This window comes from Ursus americanus, chromosome 30 (genome assembly GCF_024610735.1).
Source record: "Ursus americanus isolate L20-20 chromosome 30, mUrsAme1.1.p, whole genome shotgun sequence".
NCBI lineage: Eukaryota > Metazoa > Chordata > Mammalia > Carnivora > Ursidae > Ursus > Ursus americanus.
The window spans coordinates 30,223,207-30,248,664 of record NC_142156.1 but is presented as its reverse complement, the minus strand read 5'-3'; the positions used below and the strand labels follow the sequence as shown (position 1 = coordinate 30,248,664).

Below are 25,458 nucleotides of genomic sequence, written 5' to 3'. Positions count from 1 at the left end.
GGGCCACTTAGCTCTTCTGTTTCACAAGTGTGATTTATTTATTCTTTCTTTTACCTAAGATTTAGCTTTTGTGAAGCGATATCTAATCACATAGTTCAAAATTTAAAATGTACAGAAGGGTAGGAAGTTTACTCCCATCCCTCTGCTCCCACAGCAGCCAGTTACCATCAGTTCCTTCAGTGTCCTTGTGGAGATATTCTGTGGGTAGAGTCATAGCTATAGTCCTTTCCTTTTTCTTTTTCTTCTTCTTCTTTTTAATTTTAACTTGAGTGGATGCATTCTGTATATTCTAGTCTGTACATTTTTTAATAGGCTTGGAGCTTACCCTCTAGTAGTATATAATGCACTGATCTTGTTATTATCGTTATGGCTGTGTCATGTTCTAGTGAATAGATGGCTTGTATTTATGTAGCCGGCCCTCTAATGATAGTCATCTGGGTTGTTTGCACCTTTGGGCAAGCCTGTGGAGACATGCCTGCCCAGAGTTCAAGTATTCCTTGTCCCTCTGGCAGCTGAGCATGCTCCTGAGGTCTCGTTTCGGGGGAGTCCAACAATAAATGTTCGGCCGGGGCCTGAATGGCTGGCACAGTAACGTCAATGGGACGGGAGTGGTGTTTGGTAGGCCATCACACAACCATGTAGGCATGGCTGACCACCCCGACTGGCAGACCTTAGTGTTTAACCCCTTCAGAGGTCAGGCTTAGGGCTGAAGGCCCCCACCTAAAGCACACTGTTAGCATAAACTATCTGGCCTAGCCTAAGGACTCAGGTAAACAGAGATACTCTTATCAGGGTAGTATAAGGGCTGGGAGCCAGGCAAGGCCTTTCTTTGGAACATGCAGGGTGTGGACAGCCCAGGCCTGCCGAGTTAGTCCTTAGTGAGCCCCAGGTCAGCCTGCACACAGGCAGTAAAGAGCGCCAGCATTACCGCCTTTGCCCTTTGTGGTTTTTTCATTTGTGTTTTTGAATCCACTCCATACTACTGCAGTGAGACAGAGCCCCAGTTTGAGCATATTCTGTGCTCCTGTGTCCCCACCAGCACTTACGCTTGTGTGTTCACTGGAAAGGGAGCTACATGAAGATGAATTTCAAGTTTCTGGGTTCAGCTTACTGACTCCGGATTGACCTCCACCTACTTATTATTTGATACCTGAGTTTAATTACGAGTTCAGTACAGGAACCTTAGTACTGACATTTTCCTTCAGAATCTCAGGGCCTGACTTGGTCAGGGAAGACAACCAGGCCCAACTGACCTTATGAGACGTATCAACTATGAATTGGAGTTGGGATCTGGTGGCCACTGCTGCCTCTGCGACGCCTGCTGGGTCCTGCCTGGCATCGTGCCTGCTCCCTCATCTCATGCTCAGGTTCCTCTTCCTCTCTCAGTTCCCCCAGCTGCCCCTCGGCCCAGGGCTGCTGCACACATGGCTCCTCCCTCTGCCCCATTCTCTTACCCACCCCCACGCTTTGCCTACCTAACTTCTCAGCTTTCAGTTTCCCCTTCAACGCCACCCCATCGGGGAGCCTCCCTGACTCCCCCTTAAGCCAGGCAAGGAGTCCCTGTGAGGGGCTTACCCTGGCAGAGTGGCCATTGTGTATATGTGTAGGATAGCTTTCTTTTCTGCCTCCCCCACTCTGGATTCCCAGCACCAGAGTGTTGTCAGCAAATGAAAAGTGAAATGAAACTTGATTCATTGAGCCCTCCACCAAGACTGTAAGCTCTGTCAGGGCAGAGATCTGGGGCTAGTTAGTTCGCCTCTGAATCCCTAGCGCCTGGAACAGTGGCTGGCAGAGTAATATCTGTTGGTGGATATCTTGCAGCACCTCTGTCCTTCTGTGTGTGTTTTCTATCAGCAGGGAGTCCCTGATGTGTTCACATCCTCACAGGGCTCGGGGATGTAATCTCTCTGGCCAGAAGTTGCCCCATGTAGGACAGAGTATACCCTCACAGGGTCTTCAGCTGTCTTTTGCATTCTCTTGCTCTATCAGGAATCCCTGTTTGACAAAGAACCACAAACCAAAGGGGAATTGAGACACCCCCTCTCTTTGTGCTATTCCTCAGCATAGTACCACTGGCCCAACCAGATCTTTTCTCTAACCATTTTCTTTTTTCCTATTTAACTTTAGAAAACTCCTTTTAGAGCTCAAGGTGGCAGAGGGAGGTGGATCACCTGTAATGCTAACATCTGACCTTTGCATGCTGGCCCTTTACACTGAGGGTACTCTCTGGAGCTCCCTCCCCTCATAGCCACCCTTGTCTCGCCATGACCTCCATTCTCCCAAGAACCAATGACAATATGCATGGCCTCCCTTTTGGGGGACAGGATGATGCCTGGGGACTGGAGTGTTTGAGGCCTGCCTTTGTAATGGCTGGTGGAGGATCCGCCTAGCTTGTCCTTCCCGTCCTCGCACTCCTGGTATTTGCTCCACCAAGCCCTCCTTCCTCATTAGTTTGAACTAGGTCACAAACACTTGGAGCTGGTCCTTTCCTCTGCCTGCAGGGATGGATTTCAGCAGAAGTTCCTCCTCTGCTGGCCTCCTGACCAGCAGCTCACCTCCAGTGAACATTACCTTCCAGCTGACAGAAACTTCCAGAGACCAGAACAGCACTCACTTCCCTGGCCTGCCAGCCTCACGGATTTCTCTTCACTTCGATCGTAACATCTAAGGCAGACATTTGGTTTCCTTACCAAGTCAGCAGAGTGATGCAGACTTGGAGTTTGAGAGACTGTGTCCCTTGTGAACAGAAGAAAATAGGATGCCACTGTGAATTGGGGAAGGTTTTGTCACCTACTTGTTACCGCTGCTATACTCCAAATTGAGGTTGGGAGGCCAAAGCAAGAGGGCAGGTGGCTGGTGAGATGAGCCACCACGAGAGACCTCACTGTCCGGGAGGCCGAGGACCTGCCTCTTAGTGTGACAGAGCCCTGGCCAGCACCCACCCCAGCCAGCCACGTACCTCTCCTGCTTCATATTCTTCATCTTCTGCAACAGGGGAAATAAGCTGGTGGGACTGGACTATTGGCAATATATCAACTCAAAAAACAGGTAAATGCTGGAGAAGATAATTTTAATCCTTATTTAGAGCCTTGCCTTATTTCAGAAAAGACTTACCTCAGAATGGACATGAAGATGACAAACCTGAGGTGTTGGAAGAAGGAGAAACTCTAGATAAATTAGCAGCTCTGGGGGTTTTTTTCTTCTAAAACCGAGCTCTCAGAAGTTTTGACACAGTCCAGGCATTTGCAAGAATGACGCGGTCCAGAAAAAATTTTCCTTTTGTTTAAAAGAACCTGATGGTTTCTTCAGAAATGTCTCATGAGCTGGTGAAAAACAATTAGACATTTGAAGCTATAAAGCTCAGCAGTTCTAAGTGTATTTCCAACAAGATTTTTTGTTTTCTGCCTATACATTATATTTTAAAATTTCATCTGCTATAAACATTGAGAGCTTAGATTACATGGTGGGTCCCTAAATGTCCTAAAAGCTTTCTACTAATGCTTTTGTAAGTAAAATGGACTCTAATAAACCCATTGTATATATTTTCGTTTTTATCCTTCAGTTGTTGGAAGCGTTTATTCAAGAATTGTTCATGATTCTGTTTTAAGGGACTAAGAGAGAAATCTCTAAAGATATCTGCCACAGGTAATATAACTGCTGAGCCACAGATGCAGGGCTGGAAGATTCAAAAGGTGATGGAGGGCAGGGACTGCCTCACGAAGTAAACAGGAAAAGCTGGAGAGTCTCTGGGCCGGAAAGGTGGATCACAGAGAAGGAACACGGCTGGAATGGCGTGAGGTCGGGGCCGAAGCAAGTTTGACACAAGGAAAGGAAGGTGTTAGTGGAACTGTGGTGGCGAGTTCACATCCACCATTGGAACCATCAGCTCTTTTTTTTTTTTCTTTTTTTTTTTTTTTAAGATTTTACTGATTTATTTGAGAGAGAGAACATGAACCAGAGGAGGGGCAGAGGGAGAAGCAGACTCCTGCTGAGCAGGGATCCCGACTCAGGGCTTGATCCCAGGACTCTGGGATCCTGACCTGAGCCGAAGGCAGCCACCCAACCAACTGAGCCACCTAGGCGCCCCCAGAACCATCAGCTCTTGAGGAGTATGGTCCAGGCTGTCCCCATGGCCGCAGAGCGTCATTCACTTGTCCTTTTGCAGTCCTACAGTGAGCCACTGCTCTGAGTGAGACACTGGGGACCCAGTGAACAAAGCGGGTCCCTGCCTCGTGGAGCCTGCATGCTCTAAAAACTAAAGTAGATTGAGGGTGTAGAGGGGTGGGTTGAGGGTGGAAGGTGTTCTGCTTTAGAGAAGGTGTTCAGGGAAGACTTCTCTGAGGAAGTGGCCTCTGAGCAGACACCTAAATTAAATGAGGAGCAGAGCCGTACAAGTATCTGGATGGGGATCATTACAAGCAGAAAGAATAGCATATACAAAGGCCTGGGACAGACTCACCTTTGTTACAGGTTTTAAAGGTGAAACTATGGGTGAGTTGGAATCAAATATTAACAGGGCCCAGAAAGGACCCAGCACCTAGCCTGTGAAACAATTTGAAGGCATGACCAGGGCCAGGTGGCTCCAGTGACCCAGTGGAAACCCCATATGTGGAAAGGGGGAGTACAAGAGCCGTAGTCCATGGGGGCAGTGCCAGGTCAAAGCCTGTAAGGTGCCTGGGGGCAGAAAAGGGGAAGGGCTAGAGGATGTGCCGCCAGTCCAGGCCCTGTGAATCTTCACATGGTCCTGTGAGCCAGCCTCGTGTGGGCAGGAGGGAAAAGAACTCAGGAGCAAATACGAAAGCAAGCCAGTAGAGGCAGGACAGGGAAGGGCAAAGGAATGTGTTGTCAGAGGGATGATGTTCCCCTCACAAATGGCAGCGTCTGTCCCCACACGTGCTCTCTCTCTGAGGGCTCATGACAAACCTGCCGTGTGTGGTCCCCTGCAGAGGGGAAAATTACTAAATGGTGTAATGCCATCACCTCTCATTCTCCCCAGGAGCTCGATCGTCAGCGAGGCGTCTTAGAACGTACAGAGAAGATGGTGGACAAGATGGATCAAGATTTGAAGACCAGCCAGAAGCACATCAACAGCATAAAGAGCATGTTTGGGGGCTTCGTCAATTACTTCAGATCCAAACCCGCAGAGACGCCACCTGAGCAGAACGGCACCCTCACGTCCCAGGCCAATAGCAGGTGAGTGGATCTTCAGCCGTCCAGATACAAAGTAGCTGAAAGTGGGGTTTAGTGCAAATGGTCAGGACTTTAAAGCCACTTCTAGTGCCTTAGGGACCCAAGATCTTGTAAGTTATTCATTAGAAGGGATTCGTCCTCACGCATTTTGAAACAAGAAACATCTCTCCAGTGCTTCTGATGATGTTCATTTGATTGACAGCCAGTCTGCATAAATTGGGTCTCCAGTAAATTAAATTACTGCTCCAGTAACTGTAATTTTTTTTTAAAGATTTTATTTATTTATTTGACAGAGATAGAGACAGCCAGCGAGAGAGGGAACACAAGCAGGGGGAGTGGGAGAGGAAGAAGCAGGCTCATAGCAGAGGAGCCTGATGTGGGGCTCGATCCCATAACGCTGGGATCACGCCCTGAGCCGAAGGCAGACGCTTAACCGCTGTGGCACCCAGGCGCCCCCAGTAGCTGTAATTTGAAAGAATAGTCACTTCAGAAAGCTTAATCAGTATAAATGTGCCTTGCTTCACAGAATTTTAAAAATTCTTTAAAAAGTAAAGACACCAGGACACCTGGGTGGCTCAGTAGGTTAAGCATCTGCCTTCAGCTCAGGTCATAATCCCAGGGTCCTGGGATCAAGCCCCGCATTGGGCTCCTTGCTCAGTGGAGAGCCTGCTGCTCCCTCTCCCTCTGCCACTGCCTGTGCTTGTGCTCTCTCTCTCTCTCAAATAAATAAAAATCTTAAAAAAAAAAAAAAGTCTTTATATCCAACAATTCCATATCTAATCCAGTCTGGCCGTTAACTTTGATTTTAAAATTAGCGATTATTTTTCTCAAGTTCGGTTAGATAATAAAATCATATATGTAATTTGAGCAGGTATTTAAATACCATGTGTACAAAGAGTCAAGTTTCTGCTAAAATAGATTACTATTCATATCTTAGACCATTGTGTTTTTTATTGTAAAAACATAGCCATATATAGAACCTCTATACTTTACTTACCATAGCACAAAAACTCAAAACTTTGTTTCCCCTGCCTTACTTGGTGTTTTCATAGCTGCAGTCACAGTGTTGATTTGGTTTTAACCCAGAGAAATGTCTGACACAATGTTATGACACAGGTCTCTCTGTTTATCTTTTTTTTTTTTTGACAGAGATAGAGACAGCCAGTGAGAGAGGGAACACAAGCAGGGAGAGTGGGAGAGGAAGAAGCAGGCTCATAGCGGAGGAGCCTGATGTGGGGCTCGATCCCATAACGCCGGGATCACGCCCTGAGCCGAAGGCAGCAGCTTAACCGCTGTGCCACCCAGGCGCCCCTCTCTGTTTATCTTTTAAATTTGGAATACAGAACGATTTTTTAAGAGGAATTTTTTTTTTTTTTAAGATTTTATTTATTTGACAGAGAGAGACAGCCAGCGAGAGAGGGAACACAAGCAGGGGGAGTGGGAGAGGAAGAAGCAGGCTCATAGCAGAGGAGCCTGATGTGGGGCTCGATCCCATAACGCCAGGATCACGCCCTGAGCCGAAGGCAGACGCCCAACCGCTGTGCCACCCAGGCGCCCCAAGAGGAATTTTTTTAAGTGCATAACTGATGTACAGTAAAGTGCACACATCTTAAGTGTGTGTTGACACTTCCACTACACGGGTAACTGCTTACCTGTGTATACACCTGTGTGGCCACCACCGATTAGGACATAGGGTGTAAGAGGGAAGAAACTGGGAAACTATTTCCAAGTCACAGTGGCTCTGGGGAGAAAGAAGTGTAGGTGAAGGAACTGCGGGTGTAGCAGAAAGACAAGACGAATTACTGGGATTTACGGAAAGGAAAGCGCGGAAGGGGAACAAGGTGTTGGTTGGCCCGGGGGCTATTCCCTGTGCATACACTAGCCAAGGTCAGGAGGGTTGGTTTGTTTTGTGGCTTAGTCATAATCACCATCCAGCCCTGATTTTCCAGCTTGACCCTGATATCAAATACCTGTCACTTTCCCCCCAACTGGGGCAGGTTCTGGGGTTGTTTATTTGGTTGGTTTTTTGGGATTTTATGTTTTTTGTCGTTTGGTTTGGTTTGGTTTGGTTTTGCAGTTTACAAATCAGAAGGATGTTTTGTATCCTCCTTTTTGGGTTTATGTGTTATCAGAGAAGTTTAGATGTCCATTTGCTTTGGATTAAGATATCTACATTACATGAGCTCAGCAGCAGAGCCAGCCCTTGGAGAAGTGGGAAGCTGACAAGTTTGTGATTGGCACTTTTCTGTGTCCCACATGCCACTTCCCAAGGGCTTCTTGGGGCTCGTGCCCCCCCCCCAACCCTGATCATGCTATAAAAGCCTTTCAAGTCCTGGGGCTCCCAGGGCAACTTACTTTTTGGGGGGAGCATTTTGAAAACTCAAGGCCTTCCCGACAGAGGTTTCCCAGGAGTGAAGCAGCCAGACTGACTTCAGCGAGGTGGGCCTCTTGGTGCCTGATGTCATGTGCCCCACCTAGCCTTCTGCCCGTAGATCAGCCCCAGTCAGCTGGAGTGTTCTTGCCATCACTTCGTAAATGCAGGAAAGGAAAACTTGTAAATGAAGCAACACGCTCTAGTTCAGCTGCTCCCCAAAGGTGCACTGAAGGGATCCGTGCGACCTTGTAGGAGAGGCTCCTCCAGTGGCCTTGCATGGGTTCCTTCCTTCGTGGGGCCCGAGCACCCGTGTTCTACAGGCTCATTCCTGTCCCGGAAGACAAAACTACAGGAGAGAGCTCAGTGTGTTGGAAGGTACACGGGAGGCAGATGGTCAGCAGTGATGCAGTGGAGGCCCTGGGGGGGGGGGGTTGGCCGTGGCAACTGAGGTGCCAACCTTTTACATGGAGTCAGGGTTACATGGGAGCCTGCCAGTTAAAGGAGGGGAAAGTGGCAGGCACGTGGCAGTCAAAGCACAGGATGAGCTGGGACGAGTGATGGCATTGGCTTCTGTTTCTAGAGTGGGAGCCCAGCAGGCTCTTGACACTGAGGTGTGGCCTGCAAAGCTATCTGTGAGCTCCCAAATCCCTACCCTTGCAAAAATCACTGTAATGTGTAATTGCTTCTATAAAGTGAGTAAATCTTTATAATCCTGTCAAAACCCCTACTCCATAAATACAGGGATATTTGATGTAAAAGCTTTTATTTTTTTTTATTTTTATTTTATTTTTTATTATTATTATTTTTTTAAAGATTTTATTTATTCATTTGACAGAGAGAGACAGCCAGCGAGAGAGGGAACACAGGCAGGGGGAGTGGGAGAGGAAGAAGCAGGCTCCCAGCAGAGGAGCCCGATGTGGGGCTCGATCCCAGGACTCCAGGATCACCCCTGAGCCGAAGGCAGACACTCAATGACTGAGCCACCCAGGCGCCCCTATTTTATTTTATTTTATTTTAAGATTTTATTTATTCATTTGACAGAGAGACAGCCAGTGAGAGAGGGAACACAAGAAGGGGGAGTGGGAGAGGAAGAGGCAGGCTCCCAGCGGAGCAGGAAGCCCGATGCGGGGCTCCATCCCAGAACGCTAGGATCATGCCCTGAGCCAAAGGCAGACGCTTAACGACTGCGCCCAGGCGCCCCGATGTAAAAGCTTTTAAAATCAGTTCCTCCTAATCAAACTTCTGTCAGGTCCTATGTATCCTGTGTATATCCTTGTTACACAAACCCTTTGGCCTTCTCTGAAGTTTTGTTTCTTGGTAAAGCATTTTGGGTCTTGCTGACAAAGCTTCATAAGCTGCTGCTTCCCATTTCCATTTAAAGCTCATGGAGAGGGGCACCTGGGTGGCTCAGTTGGTTAAGCGTCTGCCTTTGGCTCAGGTCGTGATTCCTGGGATCGAGTCCCGCATTGGGCTCCCTGCTCTGCGGGGAACCTGTTTCTCCCTCTGCCTCTGCCTATCTCACTGTCTCTCTCTCTCATGAATAAATAAATGAAATCTTTAAAAAAATAAAAATAAAATAAATAAAACTCATGAAGATGTCCCTTCAGAGCATAGATTTAACCACTCCCTAAATTTGAAACTCTCTGACTTAATCAAGACTTGGTTGCTGACCAAGAGCCACCACTCTTCTTATAGTTCTCTTCCTTAACCATTTCTGTCACTCACCTTAGAAATGGCTTTTCTGCCATTTTTCACAAAGAAACCAAGTTTTTGTCATTTAAGTGTTACTACTATATACATGTGAGCACAAAGGAAAAAAGTCAGCTTTGGGGTGTGTAGGCTGGGTAATGGGCTCAGCTGCAAGCATCTGCCACTTACACTGGCCTGGCAACACATGGGGCTCACAGGTGTGCTCAGAGAAACCAGCTGTGTGTTCTAGACCTCTAGTCACTCTTCTTTTTCTTTTTCTTTTTCTTTTTCTTTTTCTTTTTAAGATTTTATTTCTTTATTTTAGAGAGAGAAAGAGGATATCAAGCAGACTCCATGCTGAGCCTGGAGCCTGATGCGGGGCTCAATCCCAGGACCCTGGGATGGTGACCTGAGCTGAAACTAGGAGTCGGATGCTTAACCAACTGAACCACCCAGGCACCCCTCCATGAGGGGTAATGAAATCCTCAGATTTCAGGAGGCTGTGCTCTGTTCTCCACATTGCTGCAGCACAGGGGGCCAAAATGCCTTTAACCTGATGGGGTCCAGGCTTGTGTCAGTGGGGAGCCATTAAAGACTTTAACCCGGGGCGCCTGGGTAGCTCAGTTGGTTGTCTGCCTTCAGCTCAGGTCATGATCCCGGGGTCCTGGGATCAGGCCCACTTTGGCCTCCCTGCTCAGTAGGGGTTTCTCCCTCTACCTCCCACCACCCCTGCTTGTGCTCTCTCTCTTGCTCTCTCCCTTTCTCTCAAATAAATAATAAATAAAATTCTTTAAAAAAAAAAAAAAGGACTTTAACCAGAGTGGGGTGCCTGGTGGCTCAGTCGGTTCAACATCTGACTCTTGGTTTCATCTCAGGTCATGAGCTCATGGGATATGGATTGGAGCCCCATATCAGGCTCTGAAGATTCTCTCCCTCTGCCCCTCCCCCCACTTGCACTCTTGCGTGTGCACATTGTCTTTCTCTAAAATAAAAAAATAAATCTTTCTTTTTTTTCTTTTTTAAATTGTTATTGCTTGTCTTTTTTTTTCTTTTTCTTTTTCTTTTTTTTTTTTTTTTTACTTGAGAAGAGAGAGAGAGGCAGAGGGAGAAGCAGGCTCCCCGATGAGCAGGGAGCCTGACACAGGGCTTGATCCCAGGACCCCGGGGTCATGACCTGAGCCGAAGGCAGATGCCCAACCAACTGAGCCACCCAGGCGCCCCATAAATAAATCTTTCAAAAAATAAAAAAATAGATAAGGACTTTAATCAGAGAGGTTCCTGCAGGGTATGTTAGAAAGATGCCCGGCATCTTTGGGGAAGGATTGGAAGGGCAGGGGCTCATCCATGTTAGGATAAAGAGGCAAGGGGCGCCTGGGCGGCACAGCGGTTAAGCGTCTGCCTTCGGCTCAGGGCGTGATCCTGGCAATCTGGGATCGAGCCCCACATCGGGCTCCTCTGCTATGAGCCTGCTTCTTCCTCTCCCACTCCCCCTGCTTGTGTTCCCTCTCTCGCTAGCTGTCTCTATCTCTGTCAAATAAATAAATAAAATCTTTAAAAAAAAAAAAAAAGGATAAAGAGGCAAGGCAGAAAGAGGGGCCGGATTCTGGGGATGTGTGGGGGCATAGAGAGGACGTTTGCATGGCGTGCTGGGAGTGGAGCTGTGCAGAGAGGGGGCATACCTGGAGAATGATTGGTTTCCAGCTTGGCCAATGAAGTGGCCAGGGCTCCGGGCAGCAGGGTAGAGAAGAGCAGACCGTGAGGGAGGCCCAGCTTCTGGGGAGGGGGAGCCTCTGCCATGCCCGCAGGAGCGTGTGGAGTGTCAGGCACAATCTGAGGATCTCCTGAGTTACCTAGAGAAGTCCCTGTCTATAGCAGGAGTGGGCAGACTAAGCTTTGTGGGCCAGGAAGCAAAATCAAAGATACTTGATAGGGACTTATGTAACAAGAAAAAAAACAAATTTTTAATGATGACATTAAAAAAGTGAAAAGAGGAACAATTGAGTTCACTTTTTGTAACATAGGTCTCCTAATAAGAAGAAAGAAATGATTAATGGAGGTTCAAAGTTAGTGTCCCTATCATCCAGTCAGTTGCCACTGGTCACCTGTAAAGGCAGTTCTCTGCTTGGGGCTGTAAAAATGAGGTGGTGGGCTGGATTTGGCCCTTGGGCCACGGTTTGCTGACCAGTCTGAAGTCCCCATTTGGTCCTTTCACGTGCTTCTCTTCCCCGGTCCTGGGATTCTCGTGTTCCTGAAGGAGGAACCTAACCAGAGGCTGTTCTTCTAAAGCAGGTGTCTCAGACGTTCGCTGTGCTGCAGGCAGTCTCCCAGGAGCTGTGGATGGGTCTCGCTGCTTTGGTCAGAGGAGGTGCTTGCTTTTCGCACACAGGCATTGCTTGAAAAGACTGCATCGTCATCGGTATTTTCTCTTCCTAAATGTTGTCTTTTCTTGACTTCTATCCAAAGATTGAAAGAAGCCATAAGTACCAGCAAAGCACAGGAGGCACAGTACCAGGCCAGCCACCCGAACCTCAGGAAGCTGAATGACTCAGGTCAGTTGGGGACCTGTGCTCGGCCACACTTGGATTCCGGCGTTGGCTCTGGGGCAGACGGGGTGTCAGGGACCCAGTGCCACTCCCAGGGACTTGGAAGTGTGTGTGTCATGGCATGGCTCTTCCCTCACCCCGTGGAGGATGGAATAAGGAAGTGGGGGCCTGTGTCCCATTGAAAATGAGCCTGCCCACCATGACTCCTGCCACCGTGTAGCTCTGAACTCTTCTAGCAGTGAGAAGACAACTGCAGGAAAGGGGTAAGGGGTAGAGCCTCCCCAAAATAACCTGTCATCCCCCAGACCCAGTGAATGTATTGGGTTCTGTGGCAAAAGGGGAAGTACAGTAGCTAACCCGCAGACCCTGAGATGGGAAATTCTCCGGAGTTAACCGGCTGGGCCCAGTGTCATCACAAAGGCCCCTTTATAAGTGGAAAGGGAGGCAGAGGGGAGTTGGTCAAACACCGGAGGGTGCCGCTGCTGGCTTGGGAACTGCAGGCAGGGACCACCTGCTGAGGAACGCAGGCAACCTGTCAAGCGGGAAAAGGCTGGGAATCAGATTCTCCCCAAAAGCCTCCAGCACAGCCCTGTTGACGCCTCGACTGTAGCCCGGTGCAACCATCCTGGATTCCTGAGCCCCGAAACAGAAGGATAAGTCTTGGTATAATTGCTGCACAGCAGTGGGAGACCCGTGTAGCCCCAAAGCCTGAGGGGGTGGAGAAGCAGCAGCGTGAACAAGGTGTGCAGGGTCCATTGTGTGTGGTGTCCTGTCATCCTCTTATTACCAAGCGATAGGCCCAGAAACACCCCTTATCTGGAAAGGAATTTCGGCCTCCTGGGAGTCCCTGCAGACCCCTGGAAGGCCAGGCACGTTGGATGGTGCCAGGAACCGAATGCTTCCTGTGCTCCCTTCAAGGAAAGCCAGCTGTGCCCTGGACGCTCCGGAACCTGCCACTCTCGTGGTTGACCCAGCTAAGGAGAGGCTGCCGGAGGAAGAGCCAGGGGTCAGGAAAGATGGAGATCACCTCAGTTCAGTCTGGAAAGACGAAGGCCGTGGTAGGAAATGAGAGAAAACTAAAATACATGAGGCCCACAGAAAGCCAAGCCCAGCGTAGCCTCAGGAAGTAGAGTAGGAGGCCTGCACCCAAAAGACATAATTTTAAAGCACTAAAGGAAGTTGTAATCTGCACAGTGTGTAGTAACTGAAGAGCCTTTAAAAAAAAAAAATCGACACTGTGTGTGTGAAATGGCTTCAGTAGGTTGTGCCGGAGGAAATACACCAAATCTGGAAAGAGAAGTTCCCCCAGAAGACAGAAACCGGGATGATAGGGCTTTTCTGTGTGCATTTAGAAACTGCAGTTCAAGGAAGATTTGGGGCGAGTGTGCATTATTTAGCATTTATTGTTTCCTTGTTTGTATCTGAAGCAGAAAGACAGCATAGAAATACATTTCTAGAAGAAGAGAAAGTCATCCACGATTCTGTTTCCATAACAGCAATTTTGATTTTGATTTTTTATTTTTTTATAATCAATAAAAATTCATTTATTAGCTTCTGTCACTTGAAACCTTTTTAGGGAAGAGTTAGGTTCTTTCACTTTGAAAGAACTAGAGTGTACATTTAGAAAAATGACTGAATACGATGTAGGCACTTCTATTTTAATGTCAGCGATCATTTAATTAGTTTTTTGCTTTCTATAAAAAGACAATTATCATCTGATCTCACCGATATGTGGAATTTAAGAAACAAGGCAGAGGATCACAGGGGAAGAGAGGAAAACAAGACAAAACCAGAGAGGAAGACAAACCATAAGAGACTCTTAATCTCAGGAAATAAACTGAGGATTGCTGGAGGGTAGAGAGGGGTGGAGGGATGGGGTCACTGGGTGAGGGACCTTGGGGAAGGCATGTGTTGTAATGAGCACTGGGTATTACATAAGACTGATGAATCACAGACCTGTACCCCTGAAACAAAATAATACGTTACATGTTAATTAATTGAATTTAAATTTTAAAAATATGTAGTATGGAAAAACAAACAAAAACCTCAGATCCTCCTTGTTTGTTTTTTTTTTTTGAAACATGAATAGCTATTTTGTTTTTTAAACCTTGCCTTGTAGACCTTGTCCACGACCCCGTGTGGGGTGCCTCATTGTAGTTCTGCTCCCATATCATTTCTCATATGAGTCTCTATGAGTCTCTTTCCCTAGCGCGTGGCCAGGGTCTGACTGGGTGACCCTCGGGTTGAGGGTCTTTGATCCCCTCTCCCTCCCCGCCAAGCCTGCCCAGTGCTCCTCCCTCCTGCACATCAGCTGTCCCTGCACTCGTCTCTTTGGATGGCCTCCCAGTTCACCGCCTCATTCCTTCCCCCCCCATTTTCCGGATTAAGATAAATTTTGTGAAGCAGCATTTCGAGAGACATCAGCCAACCATTCTCCTGGTGTTTTTTTCCAAACTCAGACCCCATCGCTGGAGGGGCCGGTCCTGCCGTGAGTACCGAGGCTTACCCCAAGAACCCACACCTTCGAGCCTGTCACCAGAAGATCGACAGTAATCTAGGTAAGACTGAAGCTACGCCAGCCTCTGCAGGTCACCTACCCAGGACGCTTGTGTTCCTCACAGCCCACACTGGGCCCAACCAGTACCCCAGTAGCCAGCAGTTTCTCGGGACCAAACCGTGGTGTCTGCCTCTCCCTCCCCACATGTCAAATCCAGCATGGTCATGGCTGTCTCACCCTTCTCTCTCTGGAGTCTGTCCACTTCTGTCCATCCCCACCTCTGATCTGGGCTGTGACAGAGCAGGGACCAGGAGTCCCTGAGAGTCCGCACGGTGCGGCATTGAGAGCCCCGTCATCATCTCTCTGTGAATGGGGCACAGGAACAGAACCTGCCTCTGAGGATGGGAGAGAGGGTTAGATGAGCAAACCCCATACATCCCATAGGGAACCACCTGACCTGGTAAGAGCTGGCCACTCACGTGCCCACTGCAGCGGACACGGGCCGCATAGCTGGGTTCCTTGTATTCCAGGTCCCTTGCTCAGCCTCTGGCCCCGCCTGCCCGTCCACCCCTCCTGCCCTTGTCATTTGTGGCTCCGAGTGCTTTCCCGCCCCTGCCCACCTCTGCCCGGAGTGTCCTTCCTCCCCGCTGTTTGAAGGCTGGCTCCTCCTGCTGCAGGCCAGGCTTGAAGGCGCTGCGCCCTGTTGGAGTCACGTACCTGCTGGCTTATCTGGTGTCTTCTGACCACACTGTAAATTCCAGGGAACACAGGACTATTTCAGTTTTGTCACCACTGTACCCCGGCCTAGCAGGCAAGCACTCTGTGATTCGTTCTTAAACAGAGGGAGAGAAGCTAGTTACTTGAAGTTCAAGTGGGGGAATGTGTGGGCAGCAGGAGCAGGCGCGTGAGCGGCTCCACGAGTTCGTTCTAGGTGGCGTCTCAATGTGCTGCCTCCTCTGACCTTCACCCCGAGAACAGGAGCCTCCCTCATGGTTACCTGGGTCGCCGTCAGTCCCCCAGCCCTGTTGGGAGATGGCAAAGTGGGTGAGACCCAAAGTAAAATCTCCGCCTGCTCTAAAGGTATCTAGTTGGAGCCCAAACCGAGGCCCGTGGTGACGCTCACTGAGCGTCGGTGCGCAGTCTTCCCCCTCCTCTCCCCCTGCAGGAGGGACCCTGGGGGCCCCTTCCCTGGCTCGCCCAGAGCAGTGGCCATTCCAGCAGCCCGGAGCGGATACATGATGGCCCGTCGGGCAGATCCATACTCTTTCTTTTTAACAACATTTAGCCTTTGTGCCTGAGTATTTAGATTCATCGTAGGAAATGATGAAGTTAGGTAAATGCCACGAGGAAAGAAACGCCTGGAATCCTACTGTCCAGCAGTAGCCACTGATGTGGTGTCATTCCTTCTGTTTTTCACGTACATCTGTACACACGTGGATGCGCCGTGTCAGATGTACAGTGTCATTCGGTATGTGTCCTGCCTTTGTATTGATATTTCGAACACTTCCCCAAACTTCTTTTCTCTCCAGATTTCTTTGAAAAGCACCACTTAGCAGTCCCACCCCCTGCTCTTGGACACTTAGGTTATTCCCATTGTTCGCTCCTGCACATAATCCCTTGGTCATTCCTGTGAGCAAATCTTTGGCCGCATTTTGTAGCTAGATTACTAGAAATGGAATTAAGGAAAAGAATTCTCCTTCTGAGCATTAAGAGAGATCTCCGTAGAAATAAGACGTCAATTGGAGAGAATAGATATAAGCAAGAACAAATGAAAACCGTAATCTGCCCACCCCGCAGCTCACCACTGCGGCCCTCCGTGTGAATGTCGCACTAGGCCTGCATGGCCAGTGCCTCCCGGCAGCAGGGGAGAGGGCCCATCTCCACACTCTGCCACCCAGGCAGGCTTCCACCCCAAACCCCGCCTGCCCTTTGCCTTCAGAGCCCAGGGAAGCTCCAGGCAGCCACCCCTTTAGTGGGTCCTCTGGACTCTGCCGTCCAGAGCCAAAGGCCTCAGGCAGAAGATACATCTGCGGAGATGTAACCACTCCAGAGACACACGAAGGGACTTGAAAGCGTCCCCACTGAAGGTTTCCCTACCCAAATGTTGTCACTGGTGCCAGCTGGAGAGAGAGGGAGTGGGGAGACCTATGGAGGGGTCTGGAGTTCGGAGTGAGGTGGGGAGAAAGGGTAAATACAGCCCACCCCTGGAGGCTCAGGTGGTGTGGTTGGCATGGTACGTACAGCCTGGGCAGGCAGGTTCCAGCAGGATGCAGTGGGGCATGCTGAGAAGGGCCGGGGTGGCACTCTGGAGCCATGGGGCCCACTGACACAGGCTGTGCCAAGCTGCCCTTCACAAGTTTGCTCCTTCCTTCTTACCACACTCCCCGCACCTCCCACCCCTTCCTTTATCTCAGGGAGTAGTGCAGGTCTCCCTCTGATGGCAGCTTCCTTGTCTGGTGGCTTTACTTTATCACACTTTTCTTTTTTTAATCTCGGTATAAATTTATACCGAGATTATTTATACCGGTATAAATTTAAATCTCGGTATATTGCTTGTCCTTTTCTGTCCCAACTGCCAGAGCACTCCTTGAGGCCTGGCGTGACCTCACAGACTTTACTCTCCATGGAATGCAAGGTCACAGGTGTCAGTAAATTCAAGAAGCATAGAGCTGAAGACAACTTTTAAAAAGCAGACTTGGTTCTGCTTAGATCTGTGGGGCTAGTGCCAAGTATTTGTGTATTCTGACCTTTCTTTACTTAATGTTTTATCTTTAATTCAGCTGCAAGAAGGCTTATGAAGCACCTCCTCTTCTCTTCCCTCTGGCTCTTTCTTGGCCTGCTGCTCCTAGTGAAAGGGCAGAAGGCAGCTCTGGGCATGCCCCCCATTCCCGCTGTGTACATGTGCATACATATGTACACGCACACACACGCACGCACACACACGCTGTCTTGAAGCCTGGGAAGAGGCTTTACTACCTGAGTTCACCGTGGCAGCATCGGTTAAGTCAAGCCTCGCCTCTGCAGTTGGCGCAGCCCCATCAGGGGACCCCAGAGTGCCTCCAGCATGTCTCTTCCCCCATTGACCCTAGTTCTCTTTATGTCACCTCTGCCTGGTGTGCCCTTCACTACCGCTAAGACTGACCACGTCCTTTCAGACGTTATCCTTCCTAAAAACGGAGGTGATGCTGATTTTTCAAACTTTTCGAAACAAAGGGAAAATATTTATTACAAAGAGTGGGAAAGCCTAGGGAGGGAACTAGAATGAGTTCAGCAGGAAGCCAGCCCCAGAGTGGCTAGGTGTGGCAGGGCTGCTCCCCGGGGCCTTCCTCTCAAAGGGAGTGCCCCTCAGCTGTGATCTGGGAGCCTGGATCAGGAGAGGGGCCAGAATTTGAACTCAGACCCCGTGAGGCTGACCCGGGTTCCTCCCTGTACTGCACTTGTCCTGCATGGAAGTGGGACTCTCACTCCTCACGTGTGAACCTGAATGTCGGCAGTAGTGATGTAACCTATTGCTAGAGCCGAACCTTTGCCAAAAGTTGTGTGTTCCACAGTCCCCATGGGGCTCGCCCCAGACAGCATCTCTGAAGGGACCCTGGACCGCAGGGATCTCTGTACCCAGCTTCTTCCTGGCAGGCAAGGGAAACGGTGCGGGCCAGATTCAGGTTATGTCCTACCCCAGGACATTTGCAGCATTGATGTGTTGTTCATGGATCTGAGAAGTGGTAGCAATGAATGAATTGACGTAGGAAAACGTAAATTATTGTAATATAGGTGACAGGACCTCACAGCATTTGGGTTCGGTGGGAACATCTGTAGTCCATGTGTTTTCTGGGAGAGCACTCCAGGTGGCAAAGCACCCATTTCTCTTGCCACCTACAGAGAGGAAGGAGGGGTGGGATGCAGCCTTCTCCAGGGGGGAGCCTGAGGCAGGAGCAGCCCGGGTGTGGGGGCTCCCTTTGGACAGGGGCTTCCCGGGTGTGTCTCCCAGATGTGTTTCCAAATAGGGATCCTCACGCTTGCTACTCCAAATCTGTGCTTGATCTAGCTTTAGGAAGCTGGAGGTGGACGGAAGGAAAGCCGGCACTGTTGCATCCTACCCACTTACGTGGGGTTTTTGCTCCTGAAGGGCAGGCCAGCGGGTGGCTGTTGGTTACCTGCATACTTGTCCCACTCACCTTGTGGTCTGGGGAGGGAATGTGTTTTCCAGGCCCCTCCTCTTTCCTCGGGTACTAATTGATCTTGCAACATGCTGCAACCTACTAGAATGTTCAGAGGCAGCTGAAAAATTATGTAGATCTATATGCATTTTTTAAAGCACAGGAAGGACAAACACCACTGTATTAACAGTGGTTATTGTTGGCGGACATCTGGGGGAGGAGTGGCTTTCACACGAAGCACTTATTACTTTATATGGAGTCAGCGGGTTTTCTTTTTACTTGCACGTGTTTCGGAAAACGTAACAAAGCCATGGAGTTTTATGAGAAAGAGGACTCAGTGATATGAATGTTGCTGAGCAGCGGGCACGGAACAAGCCGCGGCCCCGATGCTGTGACTTCACTCAGCCCTGTATGTCCTTTCCCTCTCCCACAGATGAACTATCTATGGGACTAGGCCGGCTGAAGGACATAGCCCTGGGGATGCAGATGGAAATCGAGGAGCAAGATGACATTCTTGACCGCCTCACAACCAAAGTGGACAAGTTAGATGTCAATATAAAGAGCACAGAAAGAAAAGTTAGGCAACTTTAAACACAGAGAAGGCTCTCCACTCCATTGTGATGAAAAGAGCCCAACGATCATCTTTTAAACTCCCCGAGATTTCATTTATATTGTTTTAGTGTGTAACGTAATATGTGTTTGCAAACGTTATAATTACAGAGCGGGTCCTAGGAGATGTCGTTATGAGAAGTGTGTGTCACACTTTTTTTCGAGCCATCACCTCTCCATTCTCTGAACTGAGTGCTTAGGGTTTTAGTGTGAGCGCAGTAGCCTGGCCCTGGATATCTTGGGCCTTTGATGAGCGTGCCGGCGTGAGAGGAACAGTTGCGCTTCTCACTTTCATAAGCATACGGAAAGATGTGGGCAGAATTTCAATCCTGGAACCACCAATCTCTGTGTTTGTGGGGAGTGGTCCTTCCCACACCTTGGCTTACCAGTCACCACCACCCCCACACATACACACTGAGCACATTTGCAATTCTCAAACTCTAGAAAAGGATCAGTGTTAGGTTCACCCTGTGATTCTCTCAACACCCTGGAAAGGGATCAGTGTTGAGCAACAGAAAGTGTCAGCATTTGCTCTTTGGTTGACAGATGTCACCTCTTCCCTCCTGACCTCCATCCTTGGCATGCGTTTTAGTAGGAGGGGTTCAGATCAGCACCGCTCACCGTGATGCCTGGAAATGTGCAGGGAATTGGGTGAGCCCTGCTTCCTCATGCATTCACACCTCTAGGTCGCAGTCCAAGGTTAGGGATAGACGCGCCACTGTCTCAAGGCTGCCCAGCTGGCTGATTCAGGGGGGCCCCCTCTACAGTTTGTGGGAATGAAGCATCATACAGACAGTGCCTCCAGTCTGTGTTGCTCCCCTTTGGGGAGCACCTTGACCCAGCCTCAGGGATGGCAGTGTTTGTTCAGTGCCTGGGGTCTCCCCATCTGTCTAGGATTCCCACCCATTTTTCTTGACTTTCTTGACCAAGATGACTCGACTCATCTCTTTGTTCTCGGCCACCCCAGTTGGACGACTGGAATGCCACAAATGATGCTGACTTGTCTACAACAACTTGTCTCAAAAAAAAAAACCCAGACATTATCATTTTAACTGGCCCAGCTTGTTCTACACAAAGACGTTAATCTCGTTACAGAAATCAATTTTAATGGATGCTTTTTAGTGATTCTTTGTAAAGTGACATTCATTAAAATTGATTTCTGTAACGAGATTAACGTCTTTATGTTGGTACCTCCAGCAGAATCATCAAAGCCACAAGACCCTTGTCTTTTTAAAAAGCAAATTACAATATTTTGAAGGCGGTTGAAATTTTAATAAGATGGGTTAGGTCAGAAAATGTAAAACAACAGTGCGTTTCACCATTACACATGGTGCTGTCTGTGTGACCTTCACCACTTTGGATCTGTAGCTTATAAACAAAGTCCCTTAAAGGAAAGGAAGTCGCCGAAGTGCTACAACAATGCATCAGTATTTACGTAGCAATTCATTTGTAGAAGTTCTGTTCCGTGATGCATGACATTCCTCAAAATACAGCTTCCATCGGCAAGTACAGCTTTCTATCATGTTCCAGCCTCATGGATGTCATTACGAATATCCCAGTACGTGAGAACACAGTTAGAGGTAGTCAGATTAGGCATTCGTTTATCAGATGAGCTCATCATGACTATTCTCTTGATTAACTGGTACAAAGGAAAAATTTTAAACCTATACCTAGCCCAAACAAAATGAGTTCGGGGGGCTTTCGGCAGGAAGCCAGAACACAGAGCAGCCTGTGTGTACATTTCCACTCCACTAATTGTTTTTAGTTTTTTCTGACACCTTCCATGTATGTCGTGATAGCTGTTTCTGTTGGTCATCATCAGGCAGGGGCTCATAGAGATCATTATACCTCAGATGTAAACTTATTTTTTTCAAACAAATTATACATGTAAAGGCCACTGCCAGGCATTCTCTTCCACAGCCTCCCATTTGCATCACGAGATTAGTGATTTCGCAGACTTGAAGCAAAGTAGCACGGGATATCATACCCCTTCCCTATCTTTTGTTAGATCACTGAAGCCAGTTGCCCCTCCTTTTTCTTTCTCCCCCCAAGCCTAGAGAAGGGAAGCACAGCGTCTTCTAGAAATGTGTCTTCTGACACTGGACACATGTGTTTTATTCACTCTCGTTTAGACCCTCTTGCACAAAGGCCCTGACCGAGGAACTGTCTCCAAGCTACATGCTGGCCAGGAGCTGCTTCTGCTGGGTCTTCCCTCCCGCCCCCATGCCCATGAAGGACCAGTTGTTGATTCTACTTTATAAAGCAAAGCTCTTTGCATTTTCAGAGAGCAAAGGGAAAACTGGAGCCTCCAGAATCTTTGCACATGATGATTACGATCAAACGAAAACATTCTGTCCTCTAGACTAGACATACCTATCTCCTGGAGACACTCAGAGGTACCCGGGCTGGAGTTGGCTGTGGGTGGGCTTTGATACCACGGACAAGACCAGTGAACTCGCCCTTCTTGCCAGATGGGGTCTATAAGACAGGTTTTTATTTCCACAGTCGAGCTGGAAACACACTGTGCCTTCAAAAAAGTGGCTTTTCTAACTTTAGGTTGGTTCTATGTGAAGTGTGCTACTAACTTTTAAAAACTGCATTTTCCTTCAGAGGAAACTGTTTCTAACATCTAGTGATCTGTAACGTACCGCCAGTGGAGTTGCCTTGTCTTTTTTGCATTCTGTAGGAAAGGAAACCTGAATTTAACTCAGGTGGCAAGAAAAAAATTCTAAGTGCATTTTAATTTCTCTTTTTCTAATTTCTGTTTGTGAATATGTCATTTTAAGGGTACACTACACCGATTTAGTCAAAAACAAAAACAAAAGCTCTTACACTTTGCCTATATAGGCCTTTTCTCAGAATTTGTAAGTTACCACCGTTGTTGGCATCTTCAGGGTTGATAATGAAATGTCTTGTGTACAGAACGATGAGCCAGTCATTAAAAGTGCTCGGGGGGTGGAGGGGAGGCGTTTTGTTCAGAGTCTGTATCAGAACAGCTCTTAAGCTCCATGCCTTCAACTCAACAAGTGACCATATTCTGTAAAATAAAATGTGAAGTTTTTTTAATCAGATTCTGTCTCCCACGTAGTCATTTTCAAAGAGCGGGTGGAGGGGCTCCTCCATGTTGAGCCTTCATATAGTTGGGCCTCGCTGCCCCATTGAGCCCTATGAACAAGCTTCCTTCTTGAAACCCCCTCATTTCATCTTTCAGAGTGCTCTTCCGATCTGTCTCCTACCTCCCTGACCACACTGCAGCACTGTCTAGGTAAGGGCTCGGCAAACAGTAAAGGGCCAGAGAGCCAGTGTTTTAGGCTCGCGGGCCTGTCTGTCACAACTACTCAGCTCCTCCATCATAGTGGAGAAGCAGCCAAAGACAACATATAAATGAGAGTGACGATGTTCCCATAAAGCTTCATTTATGGACACTGAAATTTAAATTTTATATATTTTCACATGTCACAAAAATCTGATTATTTTGATTTTTTTTCAATCACTTAAAAATATGTAAAAACTACTTAGTTCATGGGAGGTACAAAACATGGTGGACTGCACTTGACCGAGGGGCCGTAATAGTTGGCCATCCCATTGACTGCCACGAGGTACTCCTAGGGATGGGAGGATGAAGGATAGCTGGCCACTGTATTCTGCAAGTGGATCCTATCAGGGCTCATGGCCCCTCTAAACACCGTCGTTCACCAAGAAAGGAGAGCAGGCCAGCCTCGCCTTGGCTCCACTCTCTTGCCTCCACCTTCACATCTGACCACAGACGTAGGAATTGCTTCTAGATCTGAAAGCTCTGAGGAGGCACCTGGAGCCTGGACTAGACCATCTTGAGAATCTTATCTGTCAGTGGACTGGCTGCCTGGATCCCAAAGGCCACTCTGGCTTAGCGGATATCATCTCTGGGCATCATAGATAAGGAATGCTGAGGGTCTGAACAGAGCAGCAGACTTTTCTGGGAAGACAAGGAAGAGATGTTACGTAGAAAGAAGCAAAAGCAAAAAATCCAGGTGGCTCACATCTGGGAGCTGCAAGTAGAGGAACGGCTTAAGTTTGGGTTGTGGGTGGGCAAGGACATGAGGGAGGTAGGCAGGTCCAGATGTAAGGCCTTCTGGGCCATATCAAGGAGTCAGAGAACACTGACCTTCCACGACAGGGAGAGACTGACATCAGATTCTAAGTAAGAGAGTGATACGACCAGATTTGCATTTTGAAAGGACCATAAAGATGAATCGCAGCATTATTTATAAGAGCAAAAAGGCCTGGAAACCACCTCACTAAGGAAATGATAGAATAAATTGTGGCTCACCCCCAGTGACGGTAGACAGTTGCAGTTATGGAAAGTTTCCAGAGCATATAGAATGATGCTTGCAAGTTTTACATTATGGGGAAAGAATGGACATAAAGTTGATCATGCACTATGGTCCCAATTTTGTGGGAAAAGCAAACCAATACGTATATTTCAAGGGGGAAATCACCCTTAGGTCAGTGAGGAGAACAAGCTGGGAACAGGCTAAAGAGAAGAACTCTGTAATGGTTCAGGCAGGAGCTGAAGAAGGGACCCACACTAGAGTGTGACAGGGAGGGAGGAGGGGCGTGGGCCCCAGAGAGCCTTAAGCAGGGCAGGCTTTAGTGATGGGATTGCCAGTGTGGGAGGCATTGGAGATAACACTCAGGTTTCTGACCACAGGAACTAGTAGCAGACAGTTTTAAGGAATACAAAAACACAGGCAAGTATTGGGGTTATGGGCAGAGGAAAATGAATTTGAAGAGTTTGGGGACATCCAGACAATGCAGGTGCTGGATCAATAGTTGTGCACAAAACAGGTCAAAATCCCTATTCTCAGGGAACTCACATTCTCATGGGAGAGAAGATGATACACAAGTAAGAAAACAATTAGTATACTGGAATTCACCATGCAGGTCGGAGACTTGGGGGAGAGGCGGAAAGGATCTGGGAATTGTCAGATTACAGGTGGTGATTAAAGCCGAGCAGGTGAAGGAGAGTGCCCCAGGAGAGCGAGAGGGAGCTACAACTGAATCCTGGAAACAGACACTAAAGGCCAGAAGCCTCGAGAAGAACCCAGCTCAAAAGGTCGGAAGAGAAGAGCAATCAGAAAGCAGAGGCAGCATTCCAAGGAGGGAGTGATCAGTGTTCTCAAATACTGTAGGGAAGAACGAACATTAGGCAGAAGGGGGGTTTCAGTGGAGTGGCTTGGGGGGAACCCAGATTATAAGGGCTATGAAGTGAAGAGACTGCAAAGGGGGAGATTGGCCTGAGGCCTAAGGCAAGGGTCTGGTTCCTTGACCAGGGTCACGAGGCAGAAGTCTGGGTGCTAGAACTGGAGCTCAGCTCAGAGGAAACCTGGAAGCCAGGATGATTTGAACTTTCCACTTTAAATTCTCCCTGAAGAATGACCCAACGCCTAGGCAGGACTCAACTCGAAAGTAGGCTCAGGGCAGGGAGCAAAGCAAGTCATTACGGATGTGCAGGAAACTGCTTACCTGACAGAGGCACCCAAGGCTGGAGATGAACCTTTGAGACCAACAGCGCCTATGGACCAGTTAGAAATTAACTTAAAATCCAAGTTCTGCTGTGGGTTGATTCAACTTTTTTTTTAAATGTGTTTTGTTTTCAAGTTTCTGTTTCCAGAGATAGGCTAATGCTGATCATGTCATTCCACCACTTAAAAAACCCTCTGTTGGCTCCCATTGTGGTTATGACAGAAGTGTCATTGAGGGACGCCAGTTGGCCAGCTGAGGCAGCACGTGACAAACCTCCATGGCACCAAATATGGCGGTCCCTGAGTCCAGAGGCCCAGAGGTGGCTCGTTTCCTGCAGATGCTAACCCAAATCATAAACCATTTTATTTTATTATTTTTTAAAGATTTTATTTATTCGACAGAGATAGAGACAGCCAGTGAGAGAGGGAACACAAGCAGGGGGAGTGGGAGAGGAAGAAGCAGGCTCATAGCGGAGGAGCCTGATGTGGGCCTCGATCCCGTAACGCCAGGATCACGCCCTGAGCTGAAGCGTGAGCCAGAGGCAGACGCTTAACCGCTGTGCCACCCAGGCCCCCCCATAAACCATTTTAAAATGAGAGGGAAGTCCATAATTATTCATTTACAGTGAGAAATATAACCGTCAAACCATTTAAGATAGAATGTAAGCTCTTTGAAGATGGGACTCTAGAGCATTGTGCCTGGCACAGAGGAGGCACTCAGTAGGTTTTTATTAAGTGGATGGTTTCAAAAAGAAGAAAAAAAGGTAGGAAAGAAGGCAGGGAGAGAGAGCAAGAAAGTGAAATTCTTGGCCAAGAAGTAGTGCAAAATACAAATCAAAACTCCAATGAGGTAGATAGCACCTCATACCTGTTAGAATGGGTATTATCAAAAAGA

General features: G+C 48.3%; 1 protein-coding gene and 1 long non-coding RNA gene across 14 annotated transcripts in view; one reads left to right on the top strand and one right to left on the bottom strand.

Annotated features, from left to right (window-relative positions):
- Nucleotides 1-22,130, top strand: part of SNAP29 (synaptosome associated protein 29) — a 24,752-nt gene extending 2,622 nt beyond the window's left edge. Inside the window, exons 2-5 of the mRNA XM_045802543.2 lie at nucleotides 4,997-5,193; nucleotides 11,717-11,802; nucleotides 14,256-14,354; nucleotides 18,884-22,130. Of these exons, the coding sequence (XP_045658499.1) occupies nucleotides 4,997-5,193; nucleotides 11,717-11,802; nucleotides 14,256-14,354; nucleotides 18,884-19,041 (540 nt within the window). The 3' untranslated portion in view covers nucleotides 19,042-22,130. The remainder of the gene's footprint in view (nucleotides 1-4,996; nucleotides 5,194-11,716; nucleotides 11,803-14,255; nucleotides 14,355-18,883) is intronic.
- The window catches only part of LOC123795649 (uncharacterized), an 18,854-nt gene continuing 15,192 nt past the window's right edge, over nucleotides 21,797-25,458 (bottom strand). For 12 of the 13 annotated variants that reach the window (XR_015722376.1, XR_015722380.1, XR_015722368.1 and 9 more), the window contains 2 exons: nucleotides 24,565-24,613; nucleotides 21,797-22,096 (listed from right to left, as the gene is read on the bottom strand). This is a non-coding gene — a long non-coding RNA (uncharacterized LOC123795649). The remainder of the gene's footprint in view (nucleotides 22,097-24,564; nucleotides 24,614-25,458) is intronic. The other variant, XR_015722378.1, reaches the window with a different exon arrangement.